General features: G+C 42.1%; 2 protein-coding genes and 1 long non-coding RNA gene across 3 annotated transcripts; 2 read left to right on the top strand and 1 right to left on the bottom strand.

Moving 5' to 3' along the window:
- The first annotated feature begins 1,114 nt into the window (after positions 1-1,114).
- LOC125016068 (dendritic cell-specific transmembrane protein) lies at positions 1,115-3,155 on the top strand. The gene is made up of 3 exons (XM_047598236.1): positions 1,115-2,259; positions 2,348-2,680; positions 3,093-3,155. The coding sequence occupies exons 1-3, from the start codon at positions 1,213-1,215 to the stop codon at positions 3,153-3,155; spliced, it is 1,443 nt and encodes a 480-aa protein (XP_047454192.1). The 5' UTR covers positions 1,115-1,212.
- A 5,061-nt stretch (positions 3,156-8,216) lies between these two features.
- Positions 8,217-16,899, bottom strand: dpys (dihydropyrimidinase). The gene is made up of 9 exons (XM_047599538.1): positions 16,419-16,899; positions 15,069-15,227; positions 14,769-14,948; positions 13,556-13,745; positions 13,104-13,260; positions 12,722-12,863; positions 11,822-11,964; positions 9,142-9,349; positions 8,217-8,749 (listed from the first exon to the last, which is right to left on the bottom strand). The coding sequence occupies exons 1-9, from the start codon at positions 16,668-16,670 to the stop codon at positions 8,690-8,692; spliced, it is 1,491 nt and encodes a 496-aa protein (XP_047455494.1). The 5' UTR covers positions 16,671-16,899; the 3' UTR covers positions 8,217-8,689.
- LOC125016809 lies at positions 16,678-22,096 on the top strand. The gene is made up of 2 exons (XR_007113765.1): positions 16,678-16,801; positions 21,792-22,096. It is a non-coding gene; the product is annotated as an uncharacterized LOC125016809 (long non-coding RNA).
- Positions 22,097-25,431: the final 3,335 nt, after the last annotated feature.

Below are 25,431 nucleotides of genomic sequence, written 5' to 3' on the forward strand. Positions count from 1 at the left end.
ACATTCCCACAGACCATATAGTACAGCTTGTTATACAGTTTTACCTTTTGTTTGTGTTTGCTAACAGCCATGTATTGAAGGTGTCAAATAATCGTACATTATGTAATGTTTGGAATTATTGATCGTACAGAGGGTGACATTAACGTACAAATAAGATAATTATCATACGTCTGGCAACACTGCAACTGCCGCCATGTTTACAACACTACCCTCAGCCGCTTGATCCACGTAAAAAGCTAGCTAGCTTGCGCTTACCTCTAACTGCAGCTAACAGGAAGTTACTTTTCAACAAAGGAGTAATGGGAGTACATATATATGTAGATGTATGTAGATATACATGACCAAGCATAAGGTTTAAGGGTTTAGGTAAGCTATTAGGGTTATGAGTTGATGCTAGCATAAAATAAAGGAAAGAGATCAACTGCTCTTGGCTGCTCTGTTGCAGTTTCTACAGCGACAATTGAAAGCAGTGGACTAACAAAATGTCCAACAAACACTGACATCTGTTAATCCACACAGCATGGCTAACAGCAAGTTAGTCTTGACCTTACAGCAGTTGATGTAATTTATGATGTAAAAGCACATTTTCAGGTTGGGCATACTACTAACATTATGCAAAGTTAGCAATGGTTCCATTTACACCCTAATTAATAACTTGAAATTGAAGAATTTCACTATCTTTTGTCTCAATTTTCATCCTCTCTACGGTCACCTGTTCTATGTTAGAATAAGTTTGCTGCAGAAAAAGTTTAAGGCGAATACACAAGCGTGTCAGTATCCATAAATTCGAGGAATACGGCCTAGAAATCCCTAATGACAAATGTTTTACACACTCAGAATTGAGCCTCGTTTTAGACCCTGTCAACTTCTGCTTTGGTTGAAAAATAGAGATGACTTGGATATGACTAAAGGCTGATTTTTGAGGTTAAGAGAAGACTTCCTGTTTATGCTTGAGGAGACTGCACACTGCACACATCAGAACAGATGTCAACGGCTGCACTTAAGGTTTGTACTTTTGCATTTCATTAAAGAAAAGCCTAAGTATATACAGCATTTTAATATTCAACTTGTACCTGTTCAAGGTTCAATCCACTGCAGTGTTAGATGGGGTTAATTCTTTATGACTGCATGTGCTAACTTCCTTTTTCTTTTAAATTTCTCTTTTGCGTTCCAGTGTTGAGTTTTTCCACAGCGTCTTCTTTAACATCCAGGATGCTACCCTCATGGGTTACGCTAAAGAAAAGCCTCAAGGATGTCGGTTTCCTTGCAGTTGATGTTTTCACCACAGGTAAAAGGGGGGGCTTCAGAAGAACTCTTGTCCTCCTCCTCACCTGTAGCGTCTCCAGCCTCCTGCTCAGCTCACTGCTCCTCCTCTACCTCCTCTTCGCCCTGGACTATGAGCTAGCAGTGGCAGGAGGAATTGCTGGCTGCTTTGGGATGCTACTTATTGTCACCCTCTTTCTCTCTAAGAGAGTGCGGTGTTTAAGCACTCTGTTCGTGATATCTATTTTCATGAAGAAGAGTCGGAACCTGCTCCTGACCGCTGGGACCAGTTTAGTGGTCCTTAAAAATATCCGCAACACTCTGGAGAACATCACATGCCTGGTCAGGAGTATGATTTGCAACCTGAAGGCAAAGAAAGCATCCATCCTTGCTCCATTCTGTAGTTATGTCAAGATGCTGAAGTGGATCGGAAACATCCTCAAAGGAGTCACAGACCTGGGAGTAGTAAACCTTGACTCCCAGCTCAAGGTTTCACCGAGACTGGAGTCGGAAAAATTCAGGTGGAAACTCGCTGAAGCCGAGCAGAGGCTGAATGAGACCGTCAGACATGCACAAGCCCTGATGAATACAGTCTCCTCTGTAACCGACAGGCTGTTTCCTGCCATCAGCTTCCTTGTGCTCATGCTGTTTATAGCCTTGAACATCAAAAAATACTGCAATGACATGAAGTATAAAAACAGGTTCATCAGCAGCAAGTTTGTTGAGTTTGACGAGGAGCAGAGGGCGAAAGGGAAGCCACACGTTCTGCCACTCACACCGGAGGAAGAGAAGCTGTATACTTCCCTCCCCTCCACACGTCCCACCGCCAGAGAGGGGAAGGCTATGCTGAAATTTGGAGTTCCAGTCGTCTCCCATTTTGTCGCTTGGGTCATGTTTATAACCGTGGACGCCTTATTGTATTGTTTCATTGACATCGTAACAACCAGGCTGTCGGAGCTGGAGCCATTTCATGTTCCCTTGTTAATGAGCATCAAAGTAAGTATGTGATTTATATATATTTGACATTTTAGTTTTCGTTTTTCTCTCAGTCAGTCAGCAACTAAAGACTCGTTTATCATTTCAGAGAATTGCAACTTTAATTGGCATACCGTTTGCTGAGGAGAGTTATCAACAGGACTTTTCCTACTCTGTGACTCTGTTCGAGAAGAAGTGCCTCCCCAAGCCAAAGCTGCTGCTGTATAACTCTGTGTTTCCACTAATGGGCATCCTGCTCACGCTGCTCATTATGGCTCTGATGGCCGCCAAAGTCTCCCAGCTACGGCTGATGGTCTGCGAGCGATTCTTCACCGTCGCTGCTGAGGCAAGAGTGGAGTACCTGCATGGAAAAATCCTGAGAAAGAGATTAAAACTGAAGACGGGGGAAAATGACCGCAGCTTCACATCGCTTCTTGTAAAGGTTTGGATTAGAATATGTTGCTATGTAAAAATCTATTGTTTGGTTTATATATCGACGCCAATCAGCCACAACATTATGACCACCTTCCTAATATTTTGTAGTTCTCCCTTGTGCCCCCCTCCTCGTGACTCATCAGAGGATGGAGGATGTGTCTGTGTCAAGGAGTGTCATTGCTATGGGGTGGGGGTGCCTGGTCTGGTCTAGGTGGGTGGTACACGTCTAAGTAACATCCACACGAATGAATGCCAGGTCCAAAAGTTTCCCAGCAGACCACTGGATTGTTAGAAGATGGTCAATGTTATTTACTTCTCCCGTCATAATGGTCATAATGTTATGCCTGATTGATGTGCATAAAAATACAGTATATATATTTATTTTCATTCTTCTTCTTTTTTTCTCTCTCTCTCATCAGCCACATTTCTGGTGCCCACTGCTCTTCCAACCCAAAGATAGTCCACACACTGTGAATGTGTGAGTCACTCTAGGACCGTAGCTCGACCTTTTGATAGGTTATTCCCCCAGTGTGGTCCAAACTGAACTGTCACAGTGTTAATGAAGTTTTACACAAACATTCATGAATCCCACTGACTTTGGATTATGATACTGATTTTTTTTTCTTTTTTTCTTTTTTTAAATATCTCAAGAAACATACGTCGTCTTGCCTTGAATTTTGGTCCAGAAAATCATCAAGAAATTTGCACTTTAGCTCATCAAAGCGAGCACATCTGGAGTAGTGGCATTCATGCCAGGCAACCAACAAACAGTTTGAGTTTGTTTTTTATTTTAATTTATTTTATGTTTTTGGTGCTTGCTCATGCCACCTCATCAGCATTGAGGGATTGGAACCAGAAACCTGTCACAGTCCCATAAATGCTTCTCTAATGCCAGAGGATAACTAATGGCTTTTGTGATCATCTCAGGCCACTCACGTGTCAGCGTTTATACGGAGTTGTTGGCACATATTTTAAAAATCACATTAGGTGTATTATGTGTCCATGTATGGGAGCCTTCTGGTCAGTGTTGTTGAGCCACGAAGGGATACAGCCAACTACAGTTTGTGTGTTCTTGTCTTCTCTTGTAAACTCTTAACTCAATATAAAAAAAACTGCTAGGATGGACACCAGAAGAGCTACTGATGCATATTGTACCTTAAGTCATTATTTCTTCCTTTTAGACTCTTCCTTTCATACTCTTTGTGTTGTTCAGTGCATGGAAATAGTTCAAGCTCTCCCATATGATACACACACTCACTTGCCACTTTATTAGGTACACTTTTTCAGTTGCTTGTTAACAGAAATAGCTAATCTGAAATGGCTGCAATTCAGTGCATTTAGCCATGTTCAAACCAAGCATCAGAATGAGGAAGAAAGGGGATTTAAGTGACTTTGATCATGGTATGGTTGTTAGTCTGAGTATTTTAGAAGCTGCTGATCTACTGGCACAACCATCTCTAGGGTTTACAGAGAATGGTCTGAAAAAGAGAAAATATTCAGTGAGCGGCAGTTGAGTGGACGAAAATGCCTTATAGATGTGAGAGGTCAGAGGAGAATGGGCAGACTGGTTGCATATGATAGAAAGACAACAGCAACTCAAATAACTGCTCGTTGCTCAAGCAAAGAATGCAGAATACATCTCTGAACCAACAACACGTCAAACCTTGAAGAAGATGGGCTACAGCAGCAGAAGACCACACCGGGTGCTACTCCTGTTAGCTAAGAACAGGAAACTGAGACTACAGTTCACACAGGCTCACCAAAATTGGACAATAGGAGATTGGAAAAATGTTGCCTGGTCTGACGAGTCGATGATTTTAGCTGCGTCATTCGGATGGCAGGGTCAGAATTTGGTGTAAACAACATGAAAGCATGGATCCATCCTGCCTTTTATCAACGGTTGAGGCTGGTGGTGGTGGTGGTGCTGCTGGTGGTGGTGGGGGATATTTTGTTGGCACACTTTGGGCCCCTTAGTACAAACTGAGCATGGTTTAAATGCCACAGCCTACCTGAGTGTTGATGCTAACCATGTTCATCCCTTTATGACCACAGTGTACCCATCTTCTGACGGCTACTTCCAGCAGGATAATGCACCATGTCACTAAGCTCATATCACCTCAAACTGGTTTCTGGAACGTGTCATGTCATGAGTTCACTGTACTCCAATGGCCTCCACAGTCACCAGACCTCAATCCAACAGAGCACCTTTGGGATGTGGTGGAACAGGAGATTCACATCATAGATGTGCAACTGACAAAATCGGCAGCAACTGCAGGATACTATCATGTCAATATGGGCCAAAATCTCTGAGGAATGTTTCCAACATGTTGTTGAAAATATGCCACGAAGAATTAAGGCCGTTCTGAAGGCAAAAGGGGATCCAACATTTTACTAGCAAGGTGTACATGTACTGACTTTCCTGTGTCGCCACCATGATGTCAACATTTTTGCTTCAATGTCTCAACACATAAGAAATTGCCACAGTTAGAACTGAAGACGACAGTGCAAATCCTATAAAGTCTTTGTCATCTTACTCTAAATGCACATTATATAAGAGTATAGTTCCTGTACAGGGTTCTGTATCTATGATATTAACTATATCTGGCATTAATTAAATTGTTGAGTTGCAAAACGAATGATATGGAATTAGACATTTGCAGTATGGCAGTATGCTAAATGCATGTACATATAACATTATACTTACTAAACACCAGATTGTTGCCAATGGCAATGTGAGTGTACCAATCAGCCCCAACATTAAAATCACTGACAGGGGAAGTAAAAGCCATTGACCATCTTGTGACAATACAATGTTCTACTGGGAAACTGTTGGACCTGGTATTAATGTGGCTGTGACTTAGACCAGGCACCCCCACACCATAGCAATGACACTGCTTGACACAGACACATCCTGCATCCTCTGATGAGTCACAAGGAGGGGGGCATCAGCAGAGGGATGATCCACAGAGGTCCATCCCCTCAACCCATAGGACCTAAAGGCCCCCACTAACAACATTCTGTTACCAGATACCACAGGACACCCTCAGAGGGTCCATATGTCCATTCTCTGATGAGTTGCAACTTTGTTGAAGACCTACACAATATTAAGCAGGTGGTCATAATGTTATGCCTGATTGGTGTATGTTAGCAGGTGCGTGGAAAAAGAGTTAATTAAATCTGTAAACAATTACTATGCTGCTGTGAATTTTCATTGTCTGATTGAATATTTATGACCACAACCTCTGTGCTCCATTATCCATCTACTGTATAATCCTCTTGTCTTCTTCTATCATTATCATTCAGAAAACTACAGTAGGTCATTAAGTTTAATTAAGTTACATAGCAGGTCAGTCTACCGACTGATAACAATGGTAACCATAGAGAGCGCCTTAAGGAGGGAACATATTCATATTGATCACAGCCAACTAACTACAGACCGTAAATCAAGCGGTGATGATTTGATTTAGCTGTGCTTCAGTGAGCAGCTAGAAATGTTTCCCTTACATATTACTTCATGTTGATTATATAACAAGATAGAAGACAATACAGGTCCAACACACACCGTGAGCATTAGTTCAAAATTACAGATTTGTGCAGGTAACACTGATCCCTGTTATTAATAAGCATTGCGTTACATAACAGTCACACCATCTACTAAACCTGAAATGTATAGATAGGCCTCTATGTTACCTCCATGTGCACCGTCGAGTGTAAAACAGCCATATTAGCTTATGTAATCTAAGACAGATGTCCTCTACATGTGCAGTGAGCAGCGTTGTCTTCTCCCCACATATGTAATGTCACTACTGTATGGGTCAAAATCATCACCAACAGAGCACAAGGCTATTGACAGGTGAGATATGCAAAGACGGAGGAAAGTTCAAAACCTAGAGGTGTATACAGTGTATGCATTTCTTCGGTACCATTTTCTGATGAGGAAAATCAAATAATTAAAAGATTTTCTAATTATTGTCCATTATAAGATTTTGTAAAATGCTTTGATTTGTCCTAAATCATGGATTTATTATAAAAAAAGCTCAATAATATCAGAAAATAACTTTGGTTTACCATCGACAACTTACTCTCTTTTATGTGCATTGTATATTTTTTTCAATTTATTTTTCATCATCTTACCTTCAAGGCTGATATTAGATTTTGATGACATTATAAGGAGAATGCAATGATCATTTCTGCACCCTGCGTGCCTTGTTCATCATTTTCTTATACCTGTATGTGCCCCTAGGCAAGCACTGAGCCAGAGGTTGCTCTGCACCTTGCATGGCAGCTTCCAGGATTGCTGTGTTTGTGTGTGTGTGTGAATGGATAAATGAGCGACACTGTAAATGTTAAGGTAGAAAACAACTACATAATAAGTGCAGATCATTTAAAATGTACACGGATCAGCCAAAACATGATTAAGTAAATAACGTTGACCATATTCAGACAAAACAATGTTCTGCTGGGAAACTTTTGGACCCCTCATTTGTGTGTACGTTACTGCACCCCCACTCCTTGATGGCAGCAGCCATCTCTCACACAGGCACACACACGGAAATGATTTAGGGCCAACTCAAAAAATATGAAAAACAGCACAAGGTGTTGAAGTGGGCTCCAAATTCACTAGATCCCAAACTGATCAAGTATCTGTGGGATGCACTGAAATAACCCTGATCCACAGAGGCCCCTCCCCTCAACCCATAGGACCTCCACTAACAACAATCGGTTGCCATACACCCCAGGACACCCCCAGAAGCCACGAGGGAGACCTATATAATGTTACGCTCTGTGTATATTTAATATCTGCATTCATACTATAGGGTTAGTTGGCATGTGCGCATGATTGGTAATGTCACACTAACAAGAATGTCAGCACACAACAGAGCATTCTGTTTGATGCAGTTAAAAATATCTATATCCATCTATTTCCATTTAAATTACACTTAATGCAAACAAATCAGTGCAACTGTTATTTGCTTGTGCGGATTCTAGTTATGCAGGGATGTATAATTAATGGCCCATATTCAGATGCCCGGTTACAATTTTACAGTTCCATATGCCACCAGCCCCCCCCCACTATCGCACCGCCAGAGTAGGCCTTCTGTGACTGACACGATGCCACTGACCCGTGTGGCAACCTGATAAGCTCACACTATGTCTCCACCGGCCCTGTGGCACAATACCAAGTCAGCACGCCAGCCCAATGGGAAGGCACCACATGATGCTCAGCGACAGCCGCAGACCTTTTTTTTTTTTTTTTTTTTTTTTTTATAACACAGGAAGGGATAAACGTAGTCCATACATGGGCATAGACGGGAACGAGGCACACTGTGTGATAATGTGAGATCCTGCTGAATATGCAAACACAGTGTCGGGCTGGGTCAGCCAAGTAAATCTTAATACTTTCATGCATGTCAGTGTACTTTAATGAATCTTTCATCAAAGGGAAGGATGCTTTTGGGTGAGAAAAAAAACAGAGCTTGTTACCAATGGCAACAAGGTTTTAAGAAAACGGGGGTAAAAAAAATGCTTTGAAAAAAGAAGAATCAGGCTTCACGCTTTTTTTGTATTGCACAAAAGGCACAGTATACAATAAAGATCATTTTTCCTTCACATTTTTAACCACTGAATCATGCATAAAGCCCATTTTCATTCCTTCCAGGGAGTCACTGCGTTAGACATATGCAATTTTCAGTGGTTCCGCTGAACTTTACACTGAACAGAGTTGACCTGGAAACCTGACGCCGCCGGAAAAAATAACACAATGTTGTCTTCCAGCAGAACGTTGACCTTGGAGTTGATTAGGCAACCACCATCCCCAACCGCCGGTACGACTGCAAATAGCGATTTAAGTGATTCTATTACTTGCAGAAATATATTATAACTGATGGATAAACTGCTAAGATGAGGCATATCCGTGAGAAAAACATTTGCTTGTTTCGTCTTCGGTAGCATCTTAATTGTACTGGAGAGATACACCTGGAGATTCAAACTGCCTTTCATGTTCTCAGTCGGTTGTTCACACAGAAATGACTTTGCCTTTATAGGGCTCTCTGATCACAGCTGTAGGTTTTCCCACCTGCAGGCAAAATAGAAAGCAAAGAGAAAGGTTAAGTCAACTGTCGTAATCTGGTTTCTTTGGATGAAATATACTAAATAAAATGCACAGTCTTTCTGTGTCTACATATGGAATTTAAAAAGCAAATTTATGAACAAGGACTAATCACGCACCCCTTGTTTTCTCGTTAATCAATTAGTTGAACATTTTGGGAAGTGCCCTCATCTGGCTTAGTCTCGTAAACTGGTATCACTTGTTCTATGATAGCTACACATCACGCTGCAGCCGGCAACTGGTTAGCATAGTTTAACATCTGGAAGAAGAACCAGGCAGCCTAGCCTATGAGCTGAGGGGAGGGGGCCTCTGTGGATCATCCCACAGATACTTTATCAGCGATGTGATGTAATTCTGACCTGCTCTCGTTGCTTGATTCTCTTGTAAACAAACTCAGAGAAGGGCTTCCTGTGGATGAACCTGCCCTGCCCCGGTGACACCTTCAGCAGCCCATCCTCGTAGACCACTTTGCCTCTGGAGATGGTCACGACAGGGACGCCGTGGCACTCCATGCCCTCAAAGATGTTGTAGTCCACAGCCTGGTGGTGGGTCTTGGCTGATATCCTCCTGCCAAGTCACACAGAGAGGCAACTGCAGGTTTGGAAGCAGCTATAAAAAGCTCTGGCAGAACTAAACCACTTAGTCGCGTGCATAAAACGTGACAGGTGACGAAATGACTACCACTTCTTTTTTTAAACCGAAAGAATACATATTGTAAAACCTTAATGCATTCTCTCCTGAAACAGATCGAATCAGGCCGAGATGTCCCTCGTACGCGGCACTGAGTCACTGCAGCCCTCTCACTGTGCTGCAATGAGCAATATAATGTATTATTTACGATGTTTGCTCGTGCGATGCTCTCTTTTCTGAAAGGCTTACTAAGCACTAACCTAAGCTTCTTTCAGTCAATAAAAAAAGGCACTTCAACGGTTTTTGTGCCACGTATCACATTGTTGTGGCATATTCCCAAAGACGGAGGCGTGAGCGTTGTCACACAACACTGCAGCACAGCCAGCCCTGAAATAACACTCAGTGTGCGCACGCTAGATGATGAATATGAATCCGTTGTGATGAAGAAAAAGGTGGGGGGGGGCGCCTTTCAAGTTTTCCCCAAAACAAAGACGACGGATCCTATGGTTTATGCATCTGTGGATAGAGTGGCTTCATTTGTGACTGCTTTCGTACCGTTTTAAAATGCACAACAAAATCTAGTGCGGCGTCCGGGGAAAGGACTGAGAAGAGGACGTTTAATGCGAGGACTGAAAGCGGGTGGGTAGGTGTGTCTGGAAGTGTAAGAAAGTTGTTCTTTTCATATTCCTCCACCGCCAGCACCTGGTAGGTTCCACCTACCCAATAAAATACTACTGCTATTTACATCCAAACGATCTCTCCTTACTGAAACAGCAGTGTTAGTATCTTAATACGATTTCGAGTGTGTTCTCATCAGGGTGGTTGAAGGGCTTTCTGGGAAATGTTTTGAATAATTAATAACGTGTCTGATGACGCCTGGCAAATAAAAGATATCCGAGCGAAAGGTTCAGCATGGAACAGAGAAATAGGTCTGACTCAACCAGTTCCCTGAAATGCGTCAAATCTGTTTCTTCCTATTTTTTCCTAAGTTTTTTTTTTTTTTTCTGGAGCCCTCTCCTTTTCGCCATTCATGCACACGCTTCCTGTTGATTGGTAAAAGTCAGACGCCGACAAAAACAGGATGTGTCCTCATTATTCAAGTAGCCCAATTACAGGAAAACAAGGCGATTGAGTGAGCATCCTCGGCGCTTCTGGTTATGCAACTGTTTGTGGCCCCTGGTCGTGGATGCTGTGAAGTGGCGCTTGCGCTCGGGGGGCAATTAATTACGCTGCTTTACAGATGAATTCACGGCTGCAGCAGCGAAACACGAGGCGCCCTCATGTTCGAAAGGCGTTACGACATGCGCACATGGTAAAGGCGCCATACAGTGGAGAGGCGGTGGAACAAACAGGTGATGTCCAGGGATGACAGGTCTGAGATGACAAATTACTGTATAATATACATACGCATAGAATAATAATTGGGAAGGGATCTGGTCTGACACTTAAGCTTTTTTTTCCGTGCTACCAGTGAATTCATTTACAGCAAATTACGCCGGGGTGTAATGTGCTCTTCTCCAATTCACGTCAGCAGTTAGTGACCTCCCTGAGGGGCTCGGCCCAGATCCTACAGCAAACAGAGCGGTGCAGTGTTCACTCTGGATTATATAAGTCTGAATGCGCTACAGTACACAAGCTGCTTCAATGCAAACCGTCCTCTGCGTCTGCATTTGTGCCTGCGCCCCCCAGAGCTGGCACACCGTCCTCCGTGGCTCCATGGCTGAGACTTCCGGAGAATAAAAAGGAAACGAACGCAGGAAAGAAACCTAAATTACACGAGACATTTCTATATTCCGAGACAGCTTCTGAAAATAGAACCGACGCCGTGTGTTCTGCACTATGGAAATGGGTTTATCTCCCACGTGGAACATTCGTCATGTTTAAGATCCTCGCCGTGCACCATCAGCATCGTCCCACTGATGCCGTGCGCATCTGGCTTATGCAAGCATGTTAGAATCCTTGAGGACTAAACATAGAGCAGAATTCATTTTTAATTTTAGCAATTATTTATTTACTTATTTTTATTTACCATGAAATGGGTTAGATTCATATGGAAATTACGCCACGCTTAAATTTGCAGTTGTAGATAAGTGATGACACACCGTGTGTTTTGGATGGAGAACAGACGCAATCAGCTTTGGCGTTGAGGTGGCACAGCATGAGAAGATCAGCCCTCATGCCTTACTGCTAAACTCCAAAGCCTTATCTTATTCAACCAAGTTTTTGACACCCGCAAGACAGGCTTTCATGTTTGCCCACTGTTTCGGCATCTGCAGTTGAGGCTTCTGATATGGATGTGAGAGTGTCTGACTTTTCACAAAGACGTGTCACACACACACACATACGAACACACACACACTATCTGAGGACTTTCTTTTACTGCTGAATGGCCGTAGTCCGGGTCCTCACCTTGTCATCTTTGGGTCCCATATAACCACATCAGCATCCGAGTTCCTGGCGATACGGCCCTTCTGTGGGTAGAAGTTGAAGATTTTTGCTGCGTTGCTGCTGGTGACAGCCACAAATCGATTCTCGTCCATTTTGCCGCTGTGCTGAGGGGAGGAAAAACGCACAAGCCGCCCGCTTTAAGTTGGGCCACAGCGGATGACAACAATATACAGAATTAGCAGACAAAGGGTCAGTGCTTAACGGTGCAGCAGGCAACTCATTTCTGCCAAAATATCATCTAATGTGCGATTTGGAAGAACTGTTGCGCGTAGTAAATCTCTCCATGGGCCTTGAGGCAGCCGGGCTGATACACTCCCCCACAAGAAAATGCAGCGTCTGCACTCTGTAGCAATCTGCAGCTTCAAGAGTTTACTGCCTTTTCTGATTGTATTGCAAAAAATTGGAAACTTGTATTCCTAAATAAATATGAGAGTAGTAATTATTATTATTATTATTATTATTTAAAAGACTACATACATTATTACCATGACATACTTTAGCTCCACCATGTTAATTCAGATGTGCACATGGTCCAATAGGGATTGTGTAACAGGGCTCAAAGTCATGACAAATATTAACAACGCGATTAAAGCAAAGTGGCCCATATTTATAGATAAATAAAACGATGAGTAATCAGCAATGACTATGCATCACAGTAAAACCTTCAAGGCGCAAATGTAGCTGTGGTTGTTGTGTCACTTTTATCTATATTTTCTCCAGCTCATTGAACTGATACGTCGCCGCAAACAGAAGGATTACGCAGATAATAGGAGGAGGTCGCGTCTACCGAGAGAGCACTTCAGACCAATGCTGCAGTCTTGATCAGTGTCGAATGAAGTACTGCTTGTCATAAAGGCATACCACTCCTTTCTCCCAGATGACCGACATCCTGTCCTCCACGCCGTTCACTCCGTTGGGGATCTTGGTGAAGTCGTCTTTGCCCAGAGCCTTCTGACACACGGAGAAGGTGCAGTTGTCCGTTCCCGTCACACTTAGATCATCGCTGCGAAGCACAAAGAAAATAACAAAGAAAATGCTGAAATGAAATGAGGACAACAATCACATTTATTTAGTCACTGGTGTACAGCACAGTACAGTTTATTAGACTTTTTTTCGCTGAAGCGACTTTTCCCTTCCCATTTCCCATCTCTCTTTTTAGCTGGAGTGGCTCCAAACGCCAATAGGTTCAGAACAAATTACACATAGCACTCTAAACAAAAATGTTATTTTCAATTCCACCCACTTGGCCAGTAGGTCCATGAGATACCCAGGGGTGCTGGGATCAGGTCTGAGGGGAGGCCCCATGACAAAGGCAGCAGCGTGGGCCCACTCTTTGTTCCAGTAGTGAGTTCCATCAGTCCCCAGTCCGGCTGCAATTGGCTCGCCGAACACCACCCGGCCTGTTGAGAAAGGAAAACACAAAAAATAAAAATTTTTATTTCAGTAGCTGCATCATTTAATGTGATGTTTCATTAGCTGAAAATCAGTTTCTCGGTGGCTTTCCACCCCAACTAGAAGAAAAATCATGCGGAAACTCTGACGAACTGGTTGCTTTGAGCAAGAGAAGGAAATAATATAAATATCAGGAGCAGTTTTGAACAGTGTTATTGGCTGCAGTGCTTAAAAGGCCATTCAAGGCCATCATCTGTCAACTTTGCCCCTTTTAAACAGCAGGGGGCAGCAGCCTACGCTCACCATCTCTTCGTGCATTAGACACCACCTTGCCAGCAGATTTACTCATGACATGGACCACATAGAGCGGGCAGTTGACAGCGTGGGCGATGGTGATGGCTCGCTGGGTGGCCTCGGCCTCTACCTCCTCTGGCCGACACAGTTCGTGGCCCTCGGGCCCCGTGATGCCCATGGACAGCATCTTCTTAGCCCCCTGTTGAGAGCCAGCAGGGACAGAGCACCAGGGCAGGATAAAGGTTAAAGGAGATGTGAGGTTAACGCAGTATAATGTCTGTCTTTACCAGAGAAGGACAGGTAACGGTTCTGTTTGCATTAATTACAACACAATGCACACATGAAGCTTTTTCACACTTGAAAAAAATAAATAGTGATGAACAAGCAGAAGTGGTGCCTCACTTTGATGCTGGCTAGACATTTAACAATTGCTTTTCTAGCATTTGCTACCCCCTAGTGGCAGTTTATTGGTATAACACTTAAAATATATAATGGAAATTGAACACAGTGACAAATAATATGTCTTTTTCACAGTAGACATATTGTATACTATGTTAATTAATTAATGTTAAAAATAAGTGGCAATGGACTCATTTGCTCTTATCATAATACACTGTGTCAGTGGAGCCGCTTTATTTGGCGCATCCATTCATTCATCAAAAAAAAAAAGAAAACTCTGCATTGCTGTTACTGAAAACTACTGAACCTTCCTTCACTTTACTGCCCCAGTGTCTCTTCTTCTTCGAGCACAAACTTTGGAACTTTGGCACAGGCTTTGCTGCCATCAGTGTGAAATATTAACTCACCATTACTTCCCGGGCGTGGTGTGTTTACACACACACGTTACTGCGCTGACCTTTCTTGCCCTTACCAAACCTTTATTGATTAAGGACAAAAGTAGAAAGCAAAACTTGTATTGTTGTGGCACAAATTTTGTCCAGAGTTGGCAACTGTGGATCAATGTGGACCCTATAGATTTACTAGTTAAATTCTTAAGGGGAAATACTACAGAAAGATATTCTTTTTTTTTTTTTTTTCATGAATTTGTCAGGTTTGAGTTTTTGATATTTTGCTTCAATAACATTTTCTTCAATAACATTCTTTATTTTACTGTTTTAATACAAAAAAATTGCAAGGACTCTACTGGGGAAGGTTCATGGTGATGGTCTGTTGTCACATTATTCACTCGTAACAACCTATAATTCTGTTTGCTCATACTTACCTCTGCAATCAGATCTCCATTCTCAGCATGCACCTGTGCTATGGCACCAATCTCTTTACATTGGGCGAAGGCGGCATATAACTCGGCATCCTGCAGCATGAACACATCTTTATAGGCCATGAACATCTTGAAGGAATTCACTCCTTTCTCTTTGGCCAGCGTCTCCATCTCTTTCTTGACCTAAAAAACAGATTTAGTTTGAAGAGATGCATGCTAAAGTAGCTTAAGAGGGCGTGTCACTGACTACAGTTCAGCTGGACTTCCAAAGTCCAAACCAGCTGCAGTTATCCACTTGTTCACCTTGTCACTCCACCAGGTGACGGCGACGTGCAGCGAGTAGTCGCAGCAAACTTTGGGGTCTGCTGTCTTGCGCCAGCAGTCGTAGGCCTCCAGGAGAGACTTGTTTTTTTGGGGGATGACAAAGTCCAGGATCATTGTGGTCCCTCCTGCCAGAGCAGCCTGGTGAAACACACACATTGCCACATGGATTTCAGTGAAAGATTAACTTGCACGCTAGGGAGTAAAAATGCTTTGCAACTGTTTCCTACTTGTTGCCTGTAGAGGCTCATTAAAATGCATGACATGAATGAGCAGGCCGCATTTGCTGCATGCTCGTACTGGATTAAAACACAACTAGGTGAAGCAATGTCAAAGGCAAAATAGCAGATGAATGGGAACAGACGGGAGCTAAACTTTTTTCATGCCTCTGAATGATGCATCACGAACTGCAGTAACCTGAGGCACCTATACCTGTACCAGCTGGATCGATTTAGCCATTGATTTCTCCACTGTAAAGCAAATAACAGTGGTCAGTAACATGAGCGTTACAGAATCTATATGAGTGAGTTCAGACTAGTTAAGCAGCCATGGACACTGACCTCTGTTATATAAGGTAATGGTTCACAATGAGCTGTTGTTGTGTTTGTCAGTGCTGTGACTGATACATTCAGCTGATCACTCTCTGAGCTATTTTACCGTTCACTTGTAAAAAGCTGCTTCTATTTGAGCGGACTCTGATTCATCATGACTTACTTGTGTAGCAGCCTCAGACTGCTGGACTGAAAAGAGCAAGGTGTGTAAAACATTACACCAGAAGAACTGACAAACACCCAAGCTGGGTTCATTCCTCACATCAGTTCAAAATACTCTTCTGGTCAAAATGGAGCAGTTGTAACAGTTGGAAGTTAACCAACCACTAGAGTACACAATTTGGGGAGAACTTTCTCTGATCCAGTTAAGCATTCCACCCTTTCTCCGCGCTGCATATATCAATAACTAATATATTTTATCGACACATGTTTCTAATATTTCAGTCACGCTAGGCCATTTAACAGACGCCCTTTGGTGTCCAGTTTAAGATCACCACAAACGACATCTTCCGAAATCCTTTAATATTCTTTAATTGTGTACCAACTTTGATTATTCAAGAAGATCTTCTATTGGTAAAATAATTAAAAAAAAAAAAAACTTTGGTAAACGTGTAAGTCATAAACAATATAAACAATGGCACGATGCCGATGAGCCTAATAGTTCATTTCCAGCGTCTTAATGTGAAACGTGATATTTTAACCTTCCGGGTCACCCTATATCTAACGTGACCGATCAATCAGTGCAGTGGTAACAAGCTATAGAGTAAATATGCTTCAGGACCTTGGTTCCGATGTAGAAGTCATCCACGGCTTTGGTGCCCATGAACGCCAGCTCCATGTGTGTGTGCGTATCGATGCCGCCCGGAATCACCAGTTTATCGGTGGCATCGATGACCCGCACTCCAGCCGGGACCTGAAGGTTCAGCCCGACTTCAACTATTTTCCCATTTTCAATAAAGACGTCGCTGATCACGGAGCAGTCCTCGTTAACAACTTTCCCCCCTTTTATCAGGATCCCATTAGGCTCCGCCATTCCTGCTGCGCGCAGCTCCGAGTGCGTAGAGTGAAGAAAGGAGACAGTTGGTGACAAGTCAGCTGAACCCTGCGCTTTGACACTCGCCCGTGTGTGTGGATTCGGTCCTGGGTCTCTGCAGAGGCGCGTGGGTAAGCTCCAAAGTTCATCTGAGATATGGATATTCACAGAAATGTAGCAGGGATCCCTGCAGTTCAGAGTAGCGCTTTCACTTTCTCGCCCGCCCTTGTTTTCCTTTTTTTTCCCCCTTTTTTTTTTCTTTAGGCCTGTAGGGTACTCCCACTTCTGTTTCTGAGAATCATTGAGAGCGACCACACTCCCTCCCAAGAAGGTCGTGGAAGTTATAAATTCAGTGACTCTTAAATGTTGTCTTGAACACTGATTCCCCAGAGCAGTCACGTGGAACATCAGGAAAATTTGAAACATATGTCATTTTTTAAACCTCCAAAATGGAGTTTGTTACTAGGAACACAGAAGTATCCACGCTATACAGATGCACTAAATTTTGGCCATTTACTCATTTACTTTACTTTACAAAAAATATAAATAAATAACTAAAACTAAAAAAAGCTTTGGAGTGTTGGTGTCAACATGATCATTCCCTTTCATTCCCATTTATAAAGTGATAAACGTTCAAACTCTTGGTCAGCACGCAAGGTCATTTGATAGATGTATCATAATGTAATTCATGGCACTGTTAGTTCAGCTGTTTCTGCATTTGAATTGACAATAAACCGAAGGAAATGAGGCTAAAGAAGCTTGACATGATCAACACTGTGGGAAAACCAGTATCCTAAATATGTATCACTGGTAGTCATCTCTAACACGAGGCAGCGTTGCATCTACAGACCTTGCTCCTTCTCGTAGAAGACTTATTGTAGATGTTCCTTATCAGTATAAAAACAAACTTTAATCCACTATTAGATCGTGAAACACACTTTCACACACTGCTCATCCACACTCGCATAAGTTTGTTGAGAAAAGCAGTGACATGTGCCTGAACAGGTCAGTGATTTACTGCGGCCCCACAAACACCTTAAAGACTCCTTCAAAACTGTCTAATAAATATTTCATCCAGATGAGCCATCTCTGGGAAACCGTGAGGCCCTAGAATCGTTCAATGGTCATGTTAAGGCTTGTTTGGAAGTTCGGCTGCACCTTTGTCAGCCATAGGCCGTCAAGCAGGGAGTTGAAATGAAAATTCAGTATCTCACATGGATCACGATTCACATGAATTCAAGAGCGTTCTGAATCTAAGCTGAAAGTGGAACAAAAAAAACAGAAGTGATATCAGGCAGATATTGTGTAAGTCTCCCTTGTGCCTCCAAAACAGTTGTGACTCATCAGAGAATGGACATGGGCCTTCTAAGGGTGTCCTGTTATGTCTGCAGAGGGTCTTTGCAGAGGTTGAGTGGAGGGGCATTTTTATTTATTTTTTTTTTTGTGTGTGTGTGCCTGTGCCAGGCTGCATCCCTCTGGGGATGGCTGCTGCAATCAAAAAGAGTCATTGCTATTGGGTGGAGGCGCCCGGTCTGGTCCAAGTGGGTGGTACTTCTCCGGCCAGTGGTCATAATGTTATGCTTTGATTGGTGTATAATTGAAGGAAGATTAAGTGGGCTTTTGTTAGTCTTTGATTCCATTCACGCAACTGCACATTCAGTGTAATTTCCTACAAGGAATAAACAGTTTAGTGTGCTGCATACACAGCACAGACATCCGTCTCCACTCTGACACTTTATACCAATGGAAAAATGGTCTTGCAACAGTCATGGACTACAAAATGAGGAACTGTGGGTATCCGCATTCTAAACATTATAAAATCTCAAAAGATCCTTTTTTTTTTTAAACAGTTGTTAAATCGTTCTCTGCTGGAAGTACTTTTCCATAAAAAGACCGTGATGTTTATCCAGCATGTCGGCTAAAATAGAGTTAGTGGAAAAGTGGACACGTTGCCTTAAGCTTTGCCATGTACTAGTCTACTGGCCTCAGTCACAACAAACATTTTATTTGTGGGAGCAGAAGAAAAATAGCCATAAACAACAGTAGTGGGACTGTGACTGTAAAATTAAAATAATATCAACAACAAATTTAAAATATCTGCTGGAAAACACATTCCAGGATCTTTGGCTCCAACATGGGAGAATGTGTCCTCAACCACCAAAAAGGTGATTGTGTGTTCATGAATTGTTTATATTCAGTGCCCCCCCCCCCGAAAAAAAAAAATAAAATCCAGACACCACCGTATGCTTGTGATAATGCTGTGATATCCCTGGAGCATGCAACTGCCTCTCTTTCATGAAGAGTTGTTAGCCACTGGGAGAGATTAATATTTTACTGCAGTGGATTGGTTGTCTGCTCCGCATCAGTCCAGACAACTTTTCTCATCCATTAGTGTATTACGAAAACAAGACACATTGGAGAGACAAAGATGCATGCGCTGGTGAGATAAGCGCACGCACAGGGCTTAGGAACACCTAACCTTCACAGTTGCAATAAACAATAACATGTGACTTAAGAGGATTTACATAAGATGAGAGGAGTAATCAGAGGGAGTGAAAAAAACCAATGAGGCAGCAATGGCATCTCCTCAAAAGTCTCTGTGTTGCTGAATGAGGAAAGTTGCCATTCTGCTGGATTTAGAGCAAGGCTGTTGTTATCATTTTATTTCCTCCGCCAGCGCTACAACACAGATGTCACTTTCCCTTTGACTGAATCGGAAATTCGGCGAGCGGGGCTCCGAGTGTTGACATGGTAAAAGTCTGGCATTAGAAGGGCATGGCATGTACAAAAAGCGACATAAGATAATGCTCCGGCAGATTATCAGTGCTCCCTGCGCAGGCAGCGAGAGGTTTGTTTACAGTGTTTGTGCTCAGATTCACACATCAAACTGCAGCTCAGCAACTGTGTGTTAAGAGCATGACAGATCTGGGAAAGGGAGAAAGCGGGATCACACAGCTGTCAGTTGTAATTTCTGTAAATGTTTTTAGAGATTTCGCTTTTGGTAAACCAGAGAGGAAGGTTTTTGAAATGTTTCTAATTTCCTCCTATCATATGCAGTATCATTTTTATCTTTTTTGTCAAATTTGCTTATTTCTAAATAGGCAGCAGAAAGCATTTTTTGACCTCTCTCGCAGGTTAAGTCCGCAATGTAACATGAAATCAGGGCAGATAAGTTAGATGGCCTAACGCTATAGGTGCAGATATACTTAGTTAGGTGTAAAGTATGACAAAAAAACAGCAAAAACATCAAGAGTGCTAAAAATATGTACAGACTATATCAGGTTGAAGTAACTGCAGTTTGGCATAAAGTCAGTCAAAGTTAAATAAAGGGCTGAATACACAGTATGTGTGTAGGCTGTGAAGGTATGTGGACGCTCACTGATCTGGCAAAACAACCTGGCTTCAAACATGAACCTAATTGAGGAACATTTGCCGTGACAGATGCTTTCAGATTCCCGTCATTTATTGAAATTTTGCAGGACTAGATCGGTAAAGATGTTGAAGATGCTACTGCCTTACCATCGACCATATGTAAAAGAGGCCCGGCTGACTGTCTGGTTTCGGTTGAGATGGAGGACCTAAAGAGGAGTGGAGGGTGAATCCGACAGAGAAGTTGTCAGCTTTAAGCCAGGGACTAATGAGATTTTTGCATCCAGCACCTTGTGGCAGTCCGCAGCATTTCACTTTAACCCACTTCCGCGTTGGCCATCCCCATCTTTTATTTACAGTACACACCAGTCACCGTGCTGGTTTTAAAAAGGGCCGTCAGCGCACACCTAAAATAGACCAGGCAACTTATTCCATCAATAGTAGACGCGTCAAGGTATAACTGGAGTTCTTGAAGAATAACATTGCTGAGCAATTATTAATTCAACAGAAATGAACAGTCCTCATAAATATGGAAACATACATAAGCACTTCAATTATCTTTTTTTCTTTTTTTTTTACAATTGTTAAATCACTTTTCTTTCTAATGGTGTGCATTAAACACTCACCCACAGCTCTATATATAGGGGTTTTGCATGATGCATTACACAGAAATTTTCCTATTGAATGCTTAATTATAGTTTCTACAAATGTAGGTTTTTATTGCTACTTCTTGTGCATTATCACAGCAATTGAAATAGACAGTTTATTATCATTTACAAATCCACAAGATTCATTGATGCACGCACATTCATGACCAATAAACCGGAATCTGACTCTGAATATTCATGCACACCGGCAGACGTCCCAGCGCTGCACTACCACTAATTGCAGCCCAGATGGCAGTGTTCTCCTCAGGTTGAAATGGATGTGCTGTAACCTGCAGTTCTGACTGCTCAAAATGTTGTATTGTACTCTAAGAAATGCTCGACACATTTGTGTGATGCGTTGGCGCAGAAAAAATAATGCTCGTCTAGGGCGCGTTTTTAATTCATCCAACAGGGAGGTATGTTTTTACATTCACATTAAGGCTGGTACGGAGGCAGTGACAGTTTTGCGTATTTTTTTTTAATCCATCCCCTTAGATGTTGATGTAATATTATATGTGGTTTCGACAGCAACTGAAGGAGTTAGGCTGACAAAAAAAAAAAAAAAAATTAAAAATCAGAAACAATACTGACAAGTATTGTTTTTGGCACCAGCCAAATGATGTGTTTAGTGGTAATTTGCATCCTCGAATTAATAAAAATATCCATGTAATAAGGCTTCAAATGTGACATAGAGTGATGTAAGATTCCCTGACACGTCGCCTACGAAGACACTGGGAAGTCTGCAGCTACTTCAAAACATTTGTCAGTCACATTGTTGCAGCTCAAGCATCACAAGGCAGCTGTTAAGCAGACTCTAAAAATGTTAAGCTTCCAACAATGGGAGGCAGAAAATGTGAAGGGAAACAATTAAATTACGCCTTGCATGAAGTTTGCTTTTCATTTTGTGAGGCAAATTTAGTGCCATGGTTAATCATTATGCTGTTGAACACGATTTGCAAAAATATTCAAGAGCTTTATGTGCCTCAGTGCCCCTTCTGTATTGAAAAATAATGGGCCTCTATCCAATTAAAAACTGCATTAAATCTCTAAAGTATTACATGCACTTTAGTGGTATCTCTCTGATTAGGCTTTTCTGCATGTGCAGATGCTGACAGCACACCGAGAAAGGAGGCTTTGACTGACTGCTCCCCTTTTAAATCTAGTTCAGGAGTCCAGGATTTTCGTGGATAATGAAGGCGAACGCGTGCGTCAATGCTGGAAAAAAAAAAAAAAAAGGAAAAGAAGAAGAAAAAACAAACGCTTTTAATCAAATATCATCAGAAATTTAAGGATGACGTGAACACAAGTAAACAAAAAGGTCACGTGAATGTAATGCATAATGAAAACCTGTTTCATGTATCTGACAGCCAACATTTGACTAACCTTTGTATTAAAGATGCTTCTTATTTATTATTTTATTCCTTAGACATGATTCAGTTCCAAAATTTGGACTTTTTTTAAAAAAAAAATAGAAAATCTCAAAAACTTGAGGCTGAATGTGCCCACCTTATGATATGAGTTGGGATGTAATAATAATGTCATAATATATATATATATTTATAAAATATTTTGGTATTCACCTCAGCCCTTGTGTTTTGATTCTAGCTTTGATAGGCAGTGATTCATTGTTCTGCAACAGAGGCAACAGTCCAACATGTGAATGGATGATTTATGTGACCATCTGTTTTCTTTCGATCATAATTTGATTATCTCTCTCTCTCTTCTTTTTTTTTTTTTTTTTTTTGCGTTATACTCTCCGCGTCGAGACCCGTTTTGTCAACACGCACGTGCGCACGCGCGAGCGCGAAAAAAAACTTTCGAATAATTGAGCCTCCCGGTTGCTGCCTCAGAGCCACAGTCTCACCCTCATACTTAAAAAAATAAATAAATAAAAAATGACCAAATTATGATTACGAGTAACGAGCAGGATAGTTGCACAACCGACTCACTCCCGCTATCTGTTTGTGCTAATTAAAAGATTTGCAACTACATGTGTCTGCAGATAATCAAAATGTCTTCTGCAGCAGCACTCCCAGATGCATCGGCACTCCAGAGCTCATTTGCTTGCTGCGATCTCGTGTTTGTTTAGAATTAATCAATCTACCCACAATTGAGTTAATTAATTAGTGTTTTAATGCTACTCTTTATAATTGCAGTCAGATGAGTCTGCAGACAAAGCAATCACATTAATGCAAATACAACAGATAATTGTTATCCAAACTTCCTCAGCAGCAGCAGAAGCAGACGCAGAAGCAGCAGCAGCAGCAGCAGCAGCAGCCAGGGAGAGAGCTCTGACTGTACTGGAGTGAGAGCCCCGGCTCACACCGAGCAAACACTAGATGGCACCATTGAGCAGAGTTTCTCCTCCCTGTCCTCTTGTCACTTCCTGGATATTGTTCAATTAGCTGTCCTGCACTGTCCTCATTGAATACGTGCACGTATACATTAAGGGGTGGATGACACAAGGGTGCCCGTGACACCCAGGCTCGTAGATTAACGTCTATTAAGTGTCGCGGCGGCGGAGTGAAAGGTCAGCGTCTCCCAACGAGTAAAACCTGCAGCACGTCCCGCTTTAAAAAAGTGCCATTTTGCATGTATCTGCCGCAAATCAAAGGGAACATATTCCGTGTCTCCTCGCCGTGCTGATAGTGTTTAATTTGGTTTTTCACAAGAGGTATCAACAGCCTGACCTTAGAGGCTTCTTTCACTAAATGTCAGTGGCGGTGTTCTTTTCAGGAACATTTTCCACAAAGGTTGCCCAGTGTTTAGAGCTTCCCAGTACCTTTGCATCCAAGAGAGCAAAGACTAACAACACTAACCTCATTCATGCAGGTTCTATATGTGTGTGCTGTCCAACACAGAGGAGTTAAATAATTGTAACGCTCTTAATGACTTGTTTTCTGCTAAAAATTCGCCTCAGATTTTCTCTCATCGAAGCAGGCGTTTCAGCGACGGAGAGGGAAAAAAAAAAAAGTTTAGCCTCGTCTGCATTGTTACTCCTTAAAACTTCTCATCATTCAAATTTTATTCACGGCATCTTCATCGTCATCTCCATCATCGCCATCATTAACCGCAGCTCATTTGGTGTCGCGTGGCTTTGTAGAGTGCGTTTTTGTTTACCCAGTTCCTAGTGGTGGTGTTTTTCAGGAATATGCCTGCATCATTCGGCAGCCTCTCAGCAAGAGCCATTATTCCCTCATCTCTTTAGTTTATCTCCTCTGATGATCTGCTCGGATAGATATGACAGCTGAATAAATATGCAAACGTGGTGCGCAGCTCCACTCTTCACCACAGAATTTCTATTATGCTCTCAGATTTAGAGACGAACAGTATATTGCGATAACAATGGGACCCCTTTGGGGGTTTCTTTTTTTTCCTCTACTTCCTTATCATGTTCTGATAAACTACAGATATCAGCCAGGCAAAAAAAAAAAAAAAAAATCAAGACACTTCTCACTCATTCGCTTAGACTAATTAAAATCTTTTCACAAATCCGCCATTGATACTTTCTGTAAAGATCTTTGAATATGAGAGAATAAAACAGGATTAATAACATCACACTTTCGTTAATTAACTTCAGTTGGTGGTGTCATGTCTTTTACTCTTTCACCAGCTCTGTCATGTCCTTCAAAATCGGCTCCTTTGGAAATAAAAATGAACCGATCCCAGCACAAATGTTTTCCTTGCCGTGACCTTATTACCTGTAAAGTTTTAGAGGAACTAAGCGGATGAATGGTGGCTACCATCAGATACTACGCGAAAACAGATCGTCGGAGAAACGCGAAACTTTCATTCAAAAGGAAGAAAATGATGATATTAGTTTTAAAATTTTCCTGCAGCTGATCTCAGGGTCGCCCGTTCACGTTTCACTTCAACACTTAACATAATGTTATGTGCATGTGATTGCCATTAATATATATGTATTTTGTTTTTCTTATAAAAATGTCCCCCCCGCTTTAAATAATTTTCATTTAAAACCCCTTCTCAATCACATGTCTGCATCACTGGTGCACTGCTGGACTTGTGGGCATGTGTCGCCTTTTTATAGCATACTGGTGACTATCTCAGCTTTAATACTTTGGGCTTTCGCCTGGCCCCCAGCTCCCAGCATGCTTTGAAACATGTAAGTCTCTTTTCAACCAGTTTTTGAGCATGGCATCGATATTGGCTACATTTGTGGCAGAGGAGGCGCTTTGGCAGCTCCGTATGAAAAGAATTGCCATGGGAGGGGTCGGCTTGACCCAGCTTTAATGCAAAACAGAAAAAGAGAGATGAGACAACAACAACAACGACAAAAAAAGCTACTATATATAACCAAATCTGCAGCTTACTTGAGAGAAAAAAAAAAACACAAAAAAACACACACGATAATGATATCCTCTTAACGCTCCTTGCTGCAGAATTACAGCCCTCGCGGCAGCAGGGGCCAAGATTCAGGACTAGAGAGAAGACGGCGTTATTACAGCGCAATCATTACGTTGTGACTGTGTTTCTGGCCCCGTTCACCTTACATGGTCAAAAGATCAACCCCTTCAAAATTAGCAATTAACGAAGCGACGCCGACTCTCCCCTCAGAAAAGGGTGCATTACCCTAACATCCTAAATAAGCACTTGTAAATGTGATTATTTTCCTGTTGGGTTGGTCGTTTTAGGGGATTTGTTTCTGCGCTTCTTAACTGAAGCACGAATGCATTTGGACTAGATTCTCTGCTAGTTTACCAAAGCAGCGGTAACACCGCCTCCCT

Source organism: Mugil cephalus, chromosome 11 (genome assembly GCF_022458985.1).
Source record: "Mugil cephalus isolate CIBA_MC_2020 chromosome 11, CIBA_Mcephalus_1.1, whole genome shotgun sequence".
Lineage (NCBI taxonomy): Eukaryota > Metazoa > Chordata > Actinopteri > Mugiliformes > Mugilidae > Mugil > Mugil cephalus.

Excerpts from the sequence above, each read along its gene's own strand:
- LOC125016068 (XM_047598236.1), top strand. The coding sequence starts at position 1,213 with ATGCTACCCTCATGGGTTACGCTAAAGAAAAGCCTCAAGGATGTCGGT. Across the intron at positions 2,260-2,347 it reads CCTTGTTAATGAGCATCAAA|AGAATTGCAACTTTAATTGG; the intron begins GTAAGTATGTGA and ends TTATCATTTCAG. Across the intron at positions 2,681-3,092 it reads TCACATCGCTTCTTGTAAAG|CCACATTTCTGGTGCCCACT; the intron begins GTTTGGATTAGA and ends CTCTCTCATCAG.
- dpys (XM_047599538.1), bottom strand. The coding sequence starts at position 16,670 with ATGGCGGAGCCTAATGGGATCCTGATAAAAGGGGGGAAAGTTGTTAAC. Across the intron at positions 15,228-16,418 it reads ACTTCTACATCGGAACCAAG|GCTGCTCTGGCAGGAGGGAC; the intron begins GTCCTGAAGCAT and ends GTGTTTCACCAG. Across the intron at positions 13,746-14,768 it reads ATGGAGATCTGATTGCAGAG|GGGGCTAAGAAGATGCTGTC; the intron begins GTAAGTATGAGC and ends GGCTCTCAACAG.